Source organism: Sturnira hondurensis, unplaced genomic scaffold (assembly GCF_014824575.4).
Source record: "Sturnira hondurensis isolate 20B ecotype Veracruz unplaced genomic scaffold, ASM1482457v3 Scaffold0002039, whole genome shotgun sequence".
Lineage (NCBI taxonomy): Eukaryota > Metazoa > Chordata > Mammalia > Chiroptera > Phyllostomidae > Sturnira > Sturnira hondurensis.
This window is the reverse complement of record NW_028074670.1, coordinates 11,145-28,418: the sequence shown is the minus strand read 5'-3', so window position 1 is coordinate 28,418 and position 17,274 is coordinate 11,145. Positions and strand designations below refer to the sequence as shown.

The window sequence follows — 17,274 nt, the reverse complement described above, 5'->3', positions numbered from 1 at the left end:
GAAATGTTAAAGGGACTTATTGAAGAAAAAGAAGACCAAAACTATGAGCAGTAAAATGACAACAAATGCACAACTATCAACAACCAAATCTAAAAACAAAACAAAACAAACACCAAAGCAAACTAAGCAAACAACTGGAGTCAGCAGGAACAGAATCACAGAAATGGAAATCACGTGGAGTGTTATCAGTGGGAAGAGGGAGGGGGGAAATGGGGGGAAAGGTACAGGGAGTAAGAAGCATAAATGGAAGATACAAAATAGACAGGGGGAGGTTAAGAATAGTATAGGAAATAGTGAATCAAATAACTTATATGTATGACCAATGGACATAAACTAAGGGGGGAATGCTTGTGGGAGAGGAGGTGCAGAGTGGAAGGGAATAAAGGGAGGGGAAAAAATGGAACAACTGTAATAGCATAATCAATAAAATATATTTTAAAACAATAAAAGAACTAGTGCATTCCAAATCCAGAAATGTCTGCAGAGTGCACGCTGAGCATGCATGATGGCTGGGGGGTTGGGGCAGTGTTGGTTGGTGGCTGGCCAGCAGCAGCTCTTCAGATAGAGAGCGCCCAGTCTCGCACATGGAGATATACCCTCAGGGGAAGCACTTTACCCTGTGGGATCCCTTGCCAGGATCAGAGTCCCTCGGTGGATGAGGGTGATGAGATGTACAGGTCCAGTGCACTGCGCAGGTCCCAGCCAATGTGGAAGCCAGGACTGGGATTACCAGGAAGGTGTGTTTTAGACAAGGCACAGGCAATGGCATCACTGGAGCAGGGTAAGCGCCAGCCACGAACCAGAGAAAAAAATCTACTTCCAACTTGTGGCCAAAAAGCTCTGGGCTCGGGGGAACCGCTCTAGTGCTGGCCAGCACACCCTCTCCTAGCAGGAGCACCCTTAGGTTCTCCTGAAGACTCCGATCTCAGGAGGATACAGGGAGCAGCAGCTGCTGAAGTTGCAGGTCCCAGAGTCGCAGGTACAGTAGGTGTGCTGAGCGGCCTCCTGGCCCTGGAGGGCTGGACAGATGGAGAGCACAGGCTGGTAGCATTGCCTGACTCCTCTGCCCTCAGGTATCAGGTGCCCTCAGCCTGCTTCACAGCCCTGGGAACTGAGTGGTAGGATAAGGGCAGGGCTGAAGCATCGGCCTGTGGGACCTCTCCCCTGCTCTTCCTCAGACAGCACAATGGGCAGAGGCATGAGTCCAGGTCTCTGAAGTTCAGCCCAAACGTCAGCAGGCTGGGTGGGGGTGCTGGGTGGGGGGTATGGGGGTGCTGTAGAAGTGAGGAATGTCCTTGAACTCCCACCTGTGGAGCATGTGTGGGCAAGGATCAGGATGGCAGCCTGGGGATGGCACTGCCCAGTCCCACCAGCCTGCTGCCTGCTGAGCTTTGCTGTCCAGCAGCCCTACAGTGGAGGACAGAGGCTCCTGCTGGGGTGGATCTGAAAGGCTTTTGGCTTGCAGAATCCCATGTATGTCCACGCCCCTGCCACCCAACAGAGAGGCCCTGCCTAGACTGGTGCTCGGGCCCTCAATTCTGGCTGATATTTGCTATTCACATTGTGTCCTTGGGCCACCTCCCTGCCACAGTTTAAGGAACCTCCCCACCCCCACCCCTGTTGGATGAAGCCAAACCCAAAATAAACAGAAACTTCCTACTTAGTGTTCCTTCACTTTATGCTAAAGCCCAGAATTCTCCAGTGATAAAAAGCAGCAATAATAATGGGGAGAAAACTTCTAAAAACTTTGACCTAAGCTCACATGACCCAAGGTTCTCAAGTGGTAAGTGGTAAACATTAACCTCTGGAGGGACTGCACTCAGCCCCTTGGAGTTAGCTGGCCTGACAGGGGCCTCCCGGGACAGAAGCGGTGGGCTGTGTGTGCCTGAGGGGGTCCCAGCCGCCATGTAGTGGTGGGGCTGCCAGTGGGAACCCACTGAGATATCTGCACAGTGAAGACAGTGAAGTCGGGGACAAAACACGGCCCTGGTGCAGGTTCTCCACAAGAGTCCCAGCAGGCCCAGGCTGCCAGGTAAAAAAAACAGGATGCCCAGTTACACCTGCATTTCGGATGGACGATGACTGTGCAGGATGATATACTCAGTCACTAAACCTAACTTGGTATCACTTTGCAGAAGTAGCCCCAGGGAGTTCACCAGTAGGGCACAGGCTAGGGGAAGAGCGGGTCTGCGGGGCACAGAGAAACCACAGCACACCCACCTCTCTGAGTCCTCACCTGGAGGTGTGACATGCTCCCCTCTGAGCAGGAACAATGATTATCAGGTGTTCTCCCACTTACTTACCAGGTGCCCATACACTAGCTTATGAGACAGAAAGAGAGAGAGAGAGAGCGAGAGCGAGCCGGGCCTCTCCCCAGGCCAAGTGCATGCACACACACTTTAGCAGTGGGAGCCCCAAGGGCCTCCAAGGCCTTTAGGTAGCCCCTTACCATCCCCTTCAGCCTGAACCCCGCTTTTCAACTTGCACATTTGGCATTTTCTTGGTAGAAGTACTTTGCAAAAAAAAGCCCCCCAAGCAAGCTGCAGCCCCCAGTTCTCTCTGTGGGGGCACCAATGCAACCAGAAAAGAGTTCCAGAACCTGACCCTGACAGTCCACCATCCTCTCCACGCTCCCCCAAGCTCTCAAACCAGCAGAACACCAGCCTCCCCAGGGAGGGCTGTAAATCTCTGATGCCTGGGCACACCCACAGTGGGAATCCATTAGCCAGGGGGGGCAGCTGGGCATCAGAGTTTTAGGAAAACTCTTCTAGTGATTCTAACATGCTGCCAGGACCAGATACCCTGCCTTAAGGAACGAATCCCATCCCCTTGGTTGGGGTGTGCCTGAGGGCCTGGCCGGAGAAGCCTCAGGCTCAAGATCCAGGTTTGAACCCACACGACTTGGGAGTGTGGTGGGTATAAGAACTCCGAGTCAGACAGGCAGGGGTACCCCAGCTCACCCTTACTGAGGCCAGGGGACCTTGAGCAAGTTACCTGAACATCTAAGACTCAGTGTCCTCACTAGAGTCAGAAGGTAACACCAAATGTGTCAGGTGAGACCAGAAGACGCACACAGAACACTGTGCACAATGCTTACTGTGCACAGACATGCAACACGTGGCAGTTACTATTTCGTAACACGGAACACACGATCTATCTTACTTCAAAGGTGCCACTAGGCATGCGCAGACAATCGATGCTAAACGTATGGAACTGATTATGCCTTAGACTGACTGTTCAGCCTCTTGCAGTGAAAGAGGAATATATGTTTACTTAGCCAAGGGTTTTGCCTCTCTTTCCCCTTCGGCAGCACACCAAGTGTCAGAGAAAGACACTGAAGGAACACTTTCTGGCCACGGTCTTGAGGCACCTTCTCCTTGGGAGTCTGAGGCTGGTTCTTCCCCAAGGGCCAGACATGACCTTCCCGGGACCCAGGAGAACTCTCAGACTCACAGTTTCTTTCCTCCACAAACCACCCCCAATGCAGACCCTGGCTCACCAAAGAATTACCTCCAAACAGAGATGTAGGATTTCCAGTCACGATGGAGGTGTAGGTAAAAATGGCTCGCCTCCTTGCACAGTCACATCAAATTACAGTGAAACCATTGAATAACCATCACTCAGAACTGTCAGAAATCTGACAACTATGGAACTGAAGGCACCACATCCACCCAAGCTGGTAGGAGGGATGGAGACAAGGAACAGGCTGGTCCCACACCCACCAGCCCACACCCATGTTTGGTGGATACAAATCCTGGAGGGATATCTCAGGAGAGAGGAGTCCCCGCCCCATACCCAGACCCCAGCCCAGGGTTCCAGTGCCAGGAAGATAAATCCCCATAACGTCTAGCTGCAAAAACCAGCAAGTACTGAGTCAGTGGAAGAAACTTCTTGAGTCCCAAGCAGTTTCTCTTAAAGAACCCACACAGAGTTACTCAGACTCATTCCCCCTGAGCTCCAGCACCAGGGTAGTTAAGTAGCTTGGAAGGCACCAGTGGCATCCAGGGAGGAACCCAAGTGTCCATCATCAAGGCGCAGGCCGGGAGACAGCTTTCTCCCACACAGAAAAGCACGCAGAGGCTACTGTTCCTTCTCTGAACCCTCCCCCAACAGAGCCACAGAGCCACAGAGCCAGTAGGTGGGTACCACATCTGAGACTCCATCAACCTGCCTAACACTGTTTGCCCGCCCTGAAGATCCCCCTGAGGCTCTGCCCCCCCCCCCCAACTTATAGCCCACCAAACTGTTAACAGGCTTTTCTATATCAATGGCTGGTGTTGGCTCATGCTTCACAACTTCCTAAAACCTCTCAAACAAGGCACAGCCAGTCACAGTGAGCCCCCACCTAAGTAGGACTTGCTAAGTAGCCTCAAGCCCAGCACTAACAGCAGTCAGCCTAAGTTCACAGCTTGGCTTCGCCTGGGAACCTCCAAGGCCAGCACAAATTGCAGCCATCTCAGACTCCTGTATAGCTCAGGCAGGATGGCCCCAAGAAGAATGTAGGTGGGGGCTGACCTTGGCCTGCGCCATCTGGGAAACCACAGGGCCTGAGCACCCATGGACAGCTACAGACCATGCTGGAGTGCCACCACCCTGCCCCTGCACAGCTGATCCTCCACCGCAGGTGGAGGTTGGTGGACGGTGGTCACAGCCAGTCCTTGCAGCTGACTGGCCTGGGTAAATACCTCCCATTGATTTGCCAACAGCAACTAAGGCTCAACAACAAGAGGAAGGTGTACTCAGCCTACACAAAGGGCCCACCTTGAGTACCAAGCTAGGATGATGGGGGAGGCTGTGCCACTAAACCCTACAGGACACCTACTGCATTGGGCCACATGACCAAGAGAGAGAGTCATAGCAGCTTTACCTAATACACAGGAAGAAACACGGGGAGGCTGTCAACATGAGGAGACAAAGAAACATGATCCAAATGAAAGAGCAGATCAGAACTCCAGAAAAAGAACTAAATGAAATGGAGATTAAACAACCTATCAGATACAGAGTTCAAAACACTGGTTATAAGGGTGTTCAAGGAACTTAATAAGAACCTCAACAGCATAAAAAAATACAGTCAGAAATGAAGGATACCCTAATTGAAATAAAGAACAATTTACAGGGAAACAACAAGAGACTGAATGAAGCCAAGAAAAAAATCAATGATTTGGAACATAAGGTAGCAAAAATAACCAATCACAACAACAAGAAAAAATAACAATCCCCCCAAAATGAGGACAGTGTAAGCAGCCTCTGGGACAACTTCAAGTGTTCCAACATTCACATCATGGGGCAGGGCCAGAAGGATAAGAGAAAGAGCAAGAAATTGGAAATCTATTTGAAAAAATAATGAAAGTAAACTTCCTTAATTTGGTGAATGAAATATCCAGGAAGCACAGAGAGTCCCAAAGAAGATGGACGCAAAGAGGCCCACTCCAAAACACATCATAATTAAAATGCCAAAGGTTAAAGCTAAAAAAGAATCTTACAAGAAGCAAGAACAAAGCAAGTCGTTACCTACAGCAAATTCCCATTAGACTGTCAGCTGACTTCTCAAAAGAAACTACAGGCTAGAACAGACTGGCAAGAAATACTCAAAGTCATGAAAAGCAGGGACGTACTTCGCTCCCCCAAGATTGCCAAGCCTGCTCTTCCCAGCAAAGACATCATGTAGAATCAAAGGGCAGGTAGAGCTTCCCAGAGAAGAAAAAACTAAAGGAGTTCGTCATCACCAAACCATTATCATATGAAATCTTAAAGGGATTTAATTTAAAAAGATAAAAAACTATGAACAAAATGCTAGTAAATACCTATCTATCACAACTCAATCTAAAAAAGAAACTAAACAAACAAGAAGAACAGAGTGGATAAATAAACTATGATATATTCACATATTTGCCTATGAAGGTATATGAACTGGGGCAACACTTTTCAACTCAGATAAATCTAACAAACTTAACAGAGAGTGAAAAAGCAAGCTGAAGAAGACAGTACACCATTCATGTGAAATTGTACAACAGGCGCACGGCAGCAGCTGCTAGTATCCCACTCAATGCTCAGACCTGCTTTTCCTACAAATGCGACCTGGTCTCACTCAGGGTGGCAACCTGTCTAGCTAACATACTTGATTTGCCCTCTTACTTGTAGGTTAAAGTGGTCAGGGAAATGTAAGCACAAGTCCACAGCATGGAGCTTCGAATAAAGTTATCACCCTCTTGCCCTGGCCAGGGAGCTCAGTTGGTTAGAGCATCGTCCCAACGTACCAAGGTTGCAGGTCTGACCCCGATCGGGACACATGCAAGAGTTAACCAGTGAATGCATAAATGGGTGCGGCAACAGAACAATGCTTCTCTCTCTCTAAAATAAATAAATTGAAAATAAAAAGTTATCATCCTCTTGTGTCCTAAAAGAAACAGACTTGGCCCTAGCTGGTGTGGCTCAATGGATTGAGTGGCTGGTGTGGCTCACATATAGGTCACTGGTTTGATTCCCAGTCAGCGCACATGCCTGAGCTGCAGGCCAGGTTCCCAGTTGGGGGTGTGCCAGAGGCAGCCCACCCTTGTACCTCTTGCACATTAATGTTTCTCTTCCTTTCTCCCTCCCTTCCCCTCTCTAAAAAAATAGATAAATACAATCTAAAAAAAAAAAAAAAAAGAACAGACTCCTCTGGTATAAAACAGTTTACCTTTTGTCCTTCCTGTTTCCTTCTGCTTGGAATGCAAATGAAATGCCCAGAGGTGCAGCAGCCACTCTGAGGCATTGTGCTCCAACACCACACACTAAAGGTGGCAGGTAAAGAGGCAGGAAGAGCCAGGTCCCAGGCCACATCCTGCAGCCTCTGTCCCAACCCCAGCCTGGCAGTCCTCAGACTGCTTGTCAAATGGGAGAAATACCTCTCCTTTGCTTCACTGAGTGGGGTTTTCTCTTACACACAGCCAGATGGAAACCCAAACTGCCATGCAGGAAAACCACACTGTAGAATGCTGCCAGCACAATTTTGTCTGGTCAAAGGATAAAGAGATGCCTGGGAATTAAGGCACCTACTGTGGGGAAGTGGCTTTGTCTGAGGGAGAGGAGGCAGGGGATGTGAATGGCAAGAGGAGAAAGGGGTACTGCCCCTGTACTTCTGATGGCCGGTTTCTTAGGCTGGGTAGCGAGTACAGAGGTAAATTTTATTACCCTTTGTATCCTAAATACTACCTAATAAGATATGCATATAAAGAAAAAGAGTAGGTGAGAAAAACAAAGACAAAGTTCGCGCCCTGGCTGGTGTGGCTCAGTAGACTGAGTACGGGCCTGCAAACCAAAGGGTCATTGGTTCAATTCCCAGTCAGGGCACATGCCTGGGTTGCAGGCCAGGTCCCCAGTGGGGGGCGCATGAGAGGCAACCGTACATTGATGTTTCCCTCTCTTTCTCCCTCCCTTCTCCTCTGTCTAAAGTTAAATAAAACAAAATTAAAAAAAACAGAGAGAGAGAGAGAGAGAGAGAGGGGGAAGGTTCAGCCCTTATGTTCATTGGCCGGCCTACTGGATAACAATGGGATAACAGTGGCAGGATCCCCCCCAGAGTGGCTCACATGAGAAGCTTCCACCTTCCTTGCACCTGTCAGTCCAAACAGCGTAAGGGCACTTGGCGTGAGGCACTGTCCAGCCCTGCAGTTGTCACCTTGGTCAAAGACTTGCCCCCTCCCTTGGGTGAACATTACTATCTTATTTCTACCCTCACTGCCAGGGTCTAATGGGGCAAAGGGCTTGAGGCTCTCCAGCCCTACTCAGGAATCAGATGTACTCGATCTGTCGGGGGTAATGTGTGCACCCCAAAGACTGAGTCCATGTGTCCTGGGTGGGGCCTGGGCATCTCTATGGTGAAAAGCTTCCTCACTGACCCTCTCCTTGTCCTGGACGCTCACATCAAATCTGGGATGAGAAGGTACACTCTGGACTACCAAAGTGGTTTGTTTGTTTTCCTAATGCTTCAGATCTAATGAGCTTCCTTTTTTAATTCACGCCAGAACTTTCAAAGAACATTGTTCTCATCCACAATTCTGCAAATCACGCGCCAGAGCTGTAAATAGCCTTACAGGCTGCTTCCCCTTCCTGTGTGGGGACAGCCAGCCAGGGGCGAGTGGAAGCCTGCAGGTGCGGCTGCAGTGGGCGCCACTAACACGGATCAACTGGCTGCGCTCAGGGCAGTCAGTCCTGGACGGGAAGCACATTCGGCGAAGCTGGGTCCCCGTTCCACTATTCTGCACCAAGACGCCTACTCTGACTTCTAAAAACCATCATTTTCCAAAACCATGATGAGGCCAGTCTACTAGCAGCTTTAGTAATCCCGAAGCTTAAAATAGCAAAGCAATTGCTTCTCCCCAATAAGCAAGGCTTTTCCTTGTGTCTCACCAGAGGCAAGACTGCAGCTAAGGCAAAGTCTAAGGAAGGTGTTTATTGTTCCTGAATGTGGAGGTAACTGGACACCCCTTCCCTGAAGCACCCAGGGCGCCGTGACCAGAGCTTGCTGGGGCCTTAGGCTGCTCAGTAGGTGCGACTCAGCACCTTTGAAGGGAGCAAGAAATATCGAAGACATCACTAGTGACTAAGTACAAGGAGAAACACAAGAGCATAAAAAGAAACACTGAGATAGGAAATGGATTTTCTCCGAGGTAAGACTCTTGAATGTTCTTAGCTTTTGGTGTCAAAATTTTCTTATATGACCTTGTCCAAACATAAAGTCAACATTGGTTTCTCTATCTCCCTCTGTTCCCCCGACCCCTGCCACCCAAGACCCAATGGAAAATCCATTTTACCTTTAAGTAAAGAAAGAAGCATTGATAGTGGATAAAATGGGCAAAAGGATGAACTAAAATGCTTTGGAATTGAGCATGGATTTCTCAGCAAAATGTGGAAGGCATAATGACGCTTTATCCCTTTAAAACCCAGGGCCCGCAGGCGGCAGGGCCCACTGGAGGCTGCTGCGTAAGAGCAGCCCAGGGAGTGGGGACAACACAGCTGCCAAGCAGGGCTGCCCAGCTGCACGGCCTCACAAACGTGGTGGGGACCTGGGCCTTGGCCACAGTCAAGAATCTTCCTCATGTGTGGTTCAAAGCCACAGCTCAGATGAAGCAAACTCAGGCCTCCTTGGAGAGAGAAAGTGGGAGTTAGCTCCAGCCCCAAATCCCGATGGGATCCCCAACCCTGGTCAGGCTGAGACGGAGGCCTGAACAAGGAAGGGGTAACGAGAGGGTGCAGGTTCCCTTCCTGTCAGGGGTCAGCAAATGCCCGAGTGCCAGAGGCAGGCCAGCTCACACCTGCCGCCAACAGGCACTATCAGGTCAGGAGGGCGCCTGGGCACCCACACTGGGCACACGCACACCTGGCACGCACAAACCAGGCAGGTACACGGAGGCTGATCTAAGAAACAAAGCCATGTTCTCCATCCACTGCAGCCAAAAGACTTCACTTGACAGACCTGGTTTTGGCTGGTAAAAAGGAAATTTCTGGATGTTTATACTCAAAAACCAAAAACCAAACAAAAAAACACACCCACATGGATGCAGTTATGTGGGAGAGTAGAGCAGGAATTGGCCTTCATTTTTAACCTCCCAGAGAAGCACATGACAGGAAGCTATTCCTGGACTGAGTGAAGTCTGAATCCAGCAAGTGAAGGTAAGGGGGCGGCAGGGCAGGGGCGGCCAGGGCAGGCCCTGCCCATCCATGACAAGGGTGGGCTCTGCAAGGGAAACACCAGGAAACAAAACCCTAAAGGAGGGAGCCAGGCCTCAGAACTCAAGACTGACACCCCACAGCTTCATCCCAGAGGGAACAGGGGGGTGGCCCCCAGTCTGCCCTCATAGTTCGAGGTGCAATTTAAGGTACATTTTGATGAGAAAAGAACTTTCCCTCTAACTCTGTCTGTTCAGGTAAAACAATTACCCCCAAATGTGAGTTCACCCTGGCCAGGTAGGTCAGTTGTTCAGAGCGATGCCCCAATAAACCAGGTTATGGGTTCGATCCCCAGTCCGGGCACATATAAGATCAACTGATGAGTCCATAAACAAGTGAGACAGCACATCCATGTTTGCATGTGTCTCTGTCTCTCACTCCACACCTTCCCTCTCTCTGTCTAAAAATGAATAAATAATTTTTTTTTAAATACTGGCCCTGGCTGGCACAGTTTAGTTGGTTGAGTAATAGCCTACGAACCCAGGGGTGGCTGGTCTGATATCTAGTCAGGACACATGCATGGGTTGCAGGTTCAGTCCCTGGTTGGGGTGCGTGTGAGAGGCAACCAATCAATGTTTCTCTCTCACATTGATGTTTCTCCCTCTCCTTTTCCTTCTCTTCCCCTTACTCTAGAAGCGAATAAATAAAATCTTTTTAAAAATGAGCTCAGAATAATGGAGGAAGCCATGGGTAGTGATGATGAATATTTCTGCAGTACATACTACGTGCCAGTAGCTCCCTTCATCCCCCCACAATTCTGTGAGTAACTGAGAGTCCCGATGACCAGAGAGGAAACGAGGCTGGCCACGCAGGACAGGGGTGGGCTTGATGGATACTCATACCGTGAGCCACGCCCGTTACGCACTTCATTCCAGGTGAGTGCTTTCTCCAGTTTCTATGATCGTTAACCTCCTGCTGAGATGCATACCAACCACAGCCTCCTGCTCTGGGCTGAGATGAAGTCTGTGACCCTGGGCCAAAGCTAAGACGCTCAGGGCCGCTGCCACCTGAGCGCAGGCAACCTGCCCCTGCTGAGGAGCTGCTCAACCTGTGTTTTCAACATAAAAACCTCAGCTTTTGACTTTTTTCTAGCTGGAATACTTAAGAGAATATAAAACACAGTAACATATTACAAAGGGGTTAATGGAGTCCAAAAATCTAGTTTCTCTCAATGTCCTAACTTTTCTAGTAATGAAATCACTTCAGCATCACTGTGAAATGAAAGGTGATTTTTCTATGAATTGAGACCCTTCCACTCCCACCCACCAGAAAAGGGCACAGGAGCTGCAGCAATTCTGTTCCTGGAAAAATCAGCAGAGAAAGAGAGAGACAGAGGAGTGTATGTGAGGCCATGGAGGCCTGGCCCTGGATGTTACCTGGGCAATCACCAACTGAGCACCTGAGATGGGCTCAGCACCGTGCCATCTGCCACCAGGTGGTCAGAAGCATCATTAGGAATTAAAAATGGAGAGAAGGAGAGAGAGAGAAAGAGACTGGATGGGGAGGGAGTGAAAGAAGGCCCCTTCAGAAAATCTGAGCTGAAACCCAAATCTGAAGGTGCCAGCAAGAGAGAGTCTCCGAGAAACAGTCAGCCAGAGAGCATGTCCACTGCAGAAGTCCCAGGAAGGAGACCCTGTGGCTGAGGCACGCTGGACAAGAGAGACAACTGGGGACGAGTCGACAGGAGTGAGAGGCCCAGTGAGACCTTTCAAACCCTGGGAAGGAATGAAAAGCCACCTGAGGATTCTAAACCAGGGACAGCACAGTCAGACGCATCTTCGAACCTCACTCTGGCTACTGCGTGGGCAGCGGCTGTGAACTCTCGTGTCCATTTGCAGGTAGGAAATGGCCATCACTCCTGTGTTCACTTACAATGGTCCTGGCTCAGCCTGTCTACCTGGCAGCATGTTCCCAATTCAGAGGGATGTAAAGAGTCCACTTGTTCAGGAGCAACTCTGGCTAGTAACTCGCTGGTCCTGTCCCTAGGATTATCTGGAAATTATTTCTAAAACTAAGATTGAAAAACCACATTGCTGCTAATATAAAACATAATTATACTCTATTCAGCACTTTAAGAAAGTAGATCAGACTTTTGGCCAAGATGGAGACACAGGTAGATACACATTGCTTCCTTGCACAACTAAAAGGACAACAACCAATTTAGAAGCAAAAAACCCCCCAGAACTGCCAGAAAATCAAACTGTATGGAAGACAGACATCAAAGGAGCTAAAAAAGAAACATTCATCCACACCGGTAGGAGGGGTGGAGATGGGCATCTGGGGCAGAGCAGACACATGGCAAGGTGGCTGCTAGTGGACTGGGCAGTCCCACATTCACATGCAGATAAACAGGGAGGAACAACTGGGGAGTGAGACACACCATGCAATTCTGGGTTCCAGTGCAGGGAGATAAAGCCTCAACACCCCTGGTTGTAAAAATCTGTGTGGGCTACAGCAGAGAGATAAACTCCTAGTCTCACAGGAGAGTCCACTGGAGAGACCCATGAGGTCGTAGAATGTACACAAGCCCACCCACCCAGGAATCAGCACCAGAAGGGCCCAATTTGCTTATGGGGCAGGGGCAAATGACTGAAAGTGGGGCAAGAGCCAGGCAAGTGGTATTGTTCCCTCTCTGAGTTCCCCCCCCCACATGCAGTACCACAGTGCAGTGATTTGGGTTGCCCCACCCTGGCCAATGCTTAAGGCTCCATCCCTTACAATGTAACAGGTGTGCCAAGACAAAGAAACATGGCCCAAACTAAAGAATAGATCAAAACTCCAGAAAAAGAACTAAGCAATGAAGAGAGAGAAAACCTCCCAGACGCAAAGTTCAAAATACTGATAATCAGGATGCTCACAGAAATGCTCGAGTACAGATGGAAAATAAAGGAAGAAGTGGAGGTTATACATGGAGAAATAAAGAAAAATCTATAGGGAACCAACAGTGAAGGGAAGGAAACTTGAACTCAAATCAACAATTTGGAATAGAAGGAAGAAATAAACATTTAATCAGACAGAATGAAGAAACAAAACTTCAAAAAAATGAGGAGAGACTTAGGAACCTCTGAGAAACTTTAAACATTCCAACATTCAAATCATAGGGGTGCTAGAAGAAGAAGAAGAGCAAGAAATTGAAAACTAATTTGAAAAAATAATGAAGAAAAACTCCCCCAATTCTGGCAAAGGAAATAGACATACAAGTCCAGGAAGCTCAGAGAGTCCCAAAGAAATTGGACCCAAAGAGGAACATACCAAGGTACATCATCATTAAGTTATCAAAAATTAAAGATAAGGAGAGAATCTTAAAAGCAGCAGGATAAAAGGAGACAGTGACCTACAAAGGACTTCCCATAAGACTACCAGCTGGTTTCTCAGAAGAAACCTTGCAGGCAAGAAGGGGCTGGAAAGAAGTATTCAAAGTCATGAAAAGCAAGGACCGACCTCCAAGATTACTCTACCCAGCAAAACCATCATTTAGAATGGAAGGGCAGATAAATTGCTTCCCAGATAAGGTCAAGTTAAAGGAGTTCATCATCACCAAGCCCTTAATGTATGAAATGTTCAAGAGACTTATCTAAGAAAAAGATCAAAACTATGAACAGTAAAATGACAACCAACTCACAACTATCAACAACTGGACCTAAAAAACAAAAACAAAAACAGCACTGGCTGGTGTAACTCAGTGGATGGAGTGTTGGCCGGTAACTCAGAGCATTGCTGGTTTGATTCCCAGTCTGGGGCACATGCCTGGGTTGCAGGCCAGGTCCCCAGTAAGAGGTGCCTGAGAGGCCACCACACATTGATGTTTCTCTCCCTTTCTTTCTCCCACCCTTCCCCTCTATCTATAAATAAATAAAATCTTAAAACAAACAAACAAAGCAAGCAACTAGAACAGGAACAGAATCACAGAAATGGAGACCACATGGAGGGTTATCAGTGGGGTGGGGGAGGAGGGAGAATGGGAAATAGTTACTGGAAATAAGAAGCATAATTGGTAGGTACAAGATAGACAGGGGAAGGTTAAGAATAGCACAGGAAATGAAAAAGCCAAAGAAGTGATATGTACAACCCACGGACATTAGAACTAAAGCGGGAGGCACGGGGCACAATGCTGAAGGGAGGGTGGTGCAGGGTGGAGGGGGATAAAGGGGAGGGAAAAAAGGGGCAACAGTAATAGTCTACATACTCAATAAAATATACTTAAAAATACAAATTAAAGGAACAGAAAAGAAAAGGAAAGTGGATCCCAGTAACTTCTCCGAAATCCCTCACTTGGCCCTGCTAGTGTGGTTCAGTGGGTTGAGTGCTGGCTTGTGAACCAAAAGGTCCCTGGTTTGATCCACAGTCAAGGCACATGCCTGGGTTGTGGGCCAGGTCCCAGGTTGGGGGGTGTGACAGAGGCAACTGATCAATGTTTCTCTCCCTCTCTTTCTCCTTCCCTTACCCTCTTTTAAATAATAAATAAAATCTCTACAAATAAATAAATCAAAATAAAAATCATGTATTTGTGACATGTGCCCTGCTTACTTCCAGAAAGCACGTTAGGCCATTGTTACAAAGCCTAAGAAACAGGTCAAATTAAAGTGTTCCCTGGGAAGTGGATGGTATGTTACAGTATCAGTTTGGGAGGAACACATTAACATGTAAGAGCTTTAAAAGCCCAGTATGTTCTAAAGGTTGAGTGTAGCTGCACACACAGCTTTGTCATAGGCCTGGCTCTGGAAATGCCTTCACTGTCCCCTACTTTTACATCTCTCCTCTACCCTGTCCCCCCCCCCCCCGCACCCAAAAGGAACCCCGCCTTGCCAGGCTTTGCAGTACACTCGCACCCCCACACGAGACTGATCAGACTGGGAGGACTGAAACGCCTCTGGGTCAGCAGTTTCACTACTGCCCGCCTAACAGTTTCGAAGGATGGTATTTGTGTGTGTGCGGATGGAAGGATTCCTGGGTTAGAGCTATGGGTAAATGTTAATTATTTATCCATTCTTCCACAGTGCAGAGTCCACACACAGCCCACTAGATGCTGTCTCATAAAGATACCACTTGGACCCACACTATGAAAATCTTAAAACTAGAGAGAGAGTCTAATTCCCATTTTAAATCCCCTCACTACAGCATTCTTACTTCTGCTCTAGCGCTGCCAGTGAGCAACCCAGCCTTTAAGCTCTTCATAAGGCAAGTGCTGCGAGTCAGCTGTCTCCCAGGTAAATTCAAGGTGACGAGCAAAAAAGAACAAGAAAAATAAAGAAATGTTTCATCCTTCCCGCTGTGTGGATTGTAACGGACCTCTAATGATCATCTGACTAAAGCTGATTGTCAGCTTTATTATTCCAGCTTTTTAAAATTTTAGAAAAACTCTCTCTTTAACCAAAACTATCTTACACCAAAACTATGATTTCCATTACTTTTCCAATATATTCTCTACATTCACTAGTTCTAAGACTATTTATGGCCAGCCCTCACTTGTAAAACTAACAGGTTGGCAGATTATTAGAAGTAGGTCTGGCAGAAATGCTGAGAATTTTTTGAGGATTTGGGGGTGGGGTGGAGAACAGGCTTGTTTTAGTTCTTTGACTGGTTGTGGCTTTTGAAGTTTGTTTCAAATTGCTTGTTGCCCCAGATTATAAATAGCTTAGATGTAATTTAATGTGCAAAAAGAGGCACTGCTTAAGAATTTTTTATCTGGCCCTGACTAGGGTGGCTCAGTGGGTTGGCACGTTGCCATTTACCACGTGGCAAATGGCAAATCCAAAGGTGGTCCATTGGATTTCAGGTCAGGGCACATGGCTGGGCTGCCGGCTAACTTCCAAGTTGGGGTCCAGCCAGAGGCAAACTGTGGATGATTCTCTCCAATAACAGTGGGTGTTTCCCTCTCTTTCTCCCTTCCCTTTTATCTGAAAATAAATGAATAAAATCTTTTTTAAAGTTTTTTAAAAAGTAATTTTCATTTGACCAACTGACCTTGAAAGGAAATCACCAAAGGAAAAGTTTTAAGTAAACTGCCTAACAGTAACTTGCACTGTCCATGTATTCTTAAAAAACACCTTTGACTCTAATAGGTGAAAGCGACTCACCCATACTCATGGTCAAAAAAAATCCGCAGACTGGATGGAAATAGTTTAGCCACGGAAAAATGCCTGTAATGTGTTGTTTATTTAGCATACCTTTCACACACCCTCCCCGCCCCTTTTCTTTGTCTTTTTTGCTAAGCGTTGGTTACTTTTCTCCCTGCTTCCAGAAGTGGATCCCGACCAGATTTCTACACTGTTTATCCCTCACCCACAAACCACCTGTGGGTAAAGAACCCCCTCCCCACCCTGCGCTGATCGCTGACCGGCCTGCGCTCACCCAGCCAGCTACTACACTGGGTTACTTGTGGGCACACGTGCCTGAACCCGGATGAACCTAGACGATATCCTGTCGGACAACACCAGGAATACAGAAGGCGTCCCCGTTCTCCTGGCCCGGCACCCCCACAGGCCATCCTGCAGAGGGGTGGTAGTATTGCCCACGGGGACCCAGTGAGAGCCGCCGGAAGGCCACCCCTCCCCGGCTCCAGCCTCGGTCCATCAGGCCAAACAGCCACCCCAACTTTGCAGCCTGCGCTTCTGTGGGTGCAGATCCCGGGGAAGGTTGCTGCGGGACCCTCAGAGCTCCCGCCGAAGCGGGTCTAGCGGTGCAGAGGGATGCAGGAAAGTTCCTCCCACCCCTACCCCCGCCATTCCTGCCCAGACCAGCGACCACAGTCCTCTCCACGGAAAACCAGGGGGCTTAGAGCGCGCCCGCGAGCGCCATTTCTTCCATGAAGAAAGGCGCCCCCAGTGACCCCCGCCCGTACCAACCCGGGGTGGGAGGAGTAGTTACAAACTTGCCCACTAGCCGAGCACACTCCCCTCGCCGCCTACTGAGCCCGCACCCAGGGTCCCCGCATCCCGGTAATCCCAACACCGGCCCTCCTCCTCCACCTTTGCCCAGTTCCTTGACTCCGCCTGCCCCCTCCTCTAGCCGTAACCACAGCCCCAACCCCCAGCTTGTGGGCCGAGCACCCCCTCTCCCAGACCCCGTGTCCCGCGCACTCACCGCCTAACCAAAGCGGGGGGACGAAGAGCCAAGAAAGCTGCAGCAACATCAGCAGCTGCGGCCGCTGCCACAGCAGCGCCTGACCCATGCCCGGCCGCAGTTCTGGAAATTCTTCCCAACCTGCGGGCCGCCAGGGCCAGCGGAGCTACGCAGCCCACCGCTGGGCTGCGGGAGCTGGGAGCGCAGCTGGGAGGTGCCTAACTCTGACAGGGGTGGGACGCTGGAAAGGGGCGTGGCCAGTGGGAGAGCAAGGGGCGGGCCCAGGGCAAAAAGGGGACCCCGGGTCCGGAGCTCAGAGGAAGAAGGGGGAAGTAGAGGGACTTGAGTGAAGGCCCATCACGGGGAGGCATGGCTTTGGCAGGGTTGAGGAAAAAGGGACCGGTCTCCTAGCACCCTGCGTCCAGCTGAGCCCGTGGCAGAGGCCAAAGTTGTGGTGCCCGCCAGGGGTGGAGCAGCTAGAGCCCCATGTTTACCCCGGTA

General features: G+C 49.2%; 1 protein-coding gene across 2 annotated transcripts in view; it reads right to left on the bottom strand.

Annotated features, from left to right (window-relative positions):
- The window catches only part of MERTK (MER proto-oncogene, tyrosine kinase), a 99,028-nt gene extending 82,015 nt beyond the window's left edge, over positions 1 to 17,013 (bottom strand). For both annotated transcript variants that reach the window (XM_037038604.1, XM_037038600.1), the window contains exon 1: positions 16,795 to 17,013. In XM_037038604.1, coding sequence (XP_036894499.1) covers positions 16,795 to 16,882 — 88 coding nt within the window. In that variant the 5' untranslated portion in view covers positions 16,883 to 17,013. The remainder of the gene's footprint in view (positions 1 to 16,794) is intronic.
- Positions 17,014 to 17,274: the final 261 nt, after the last annotated feature.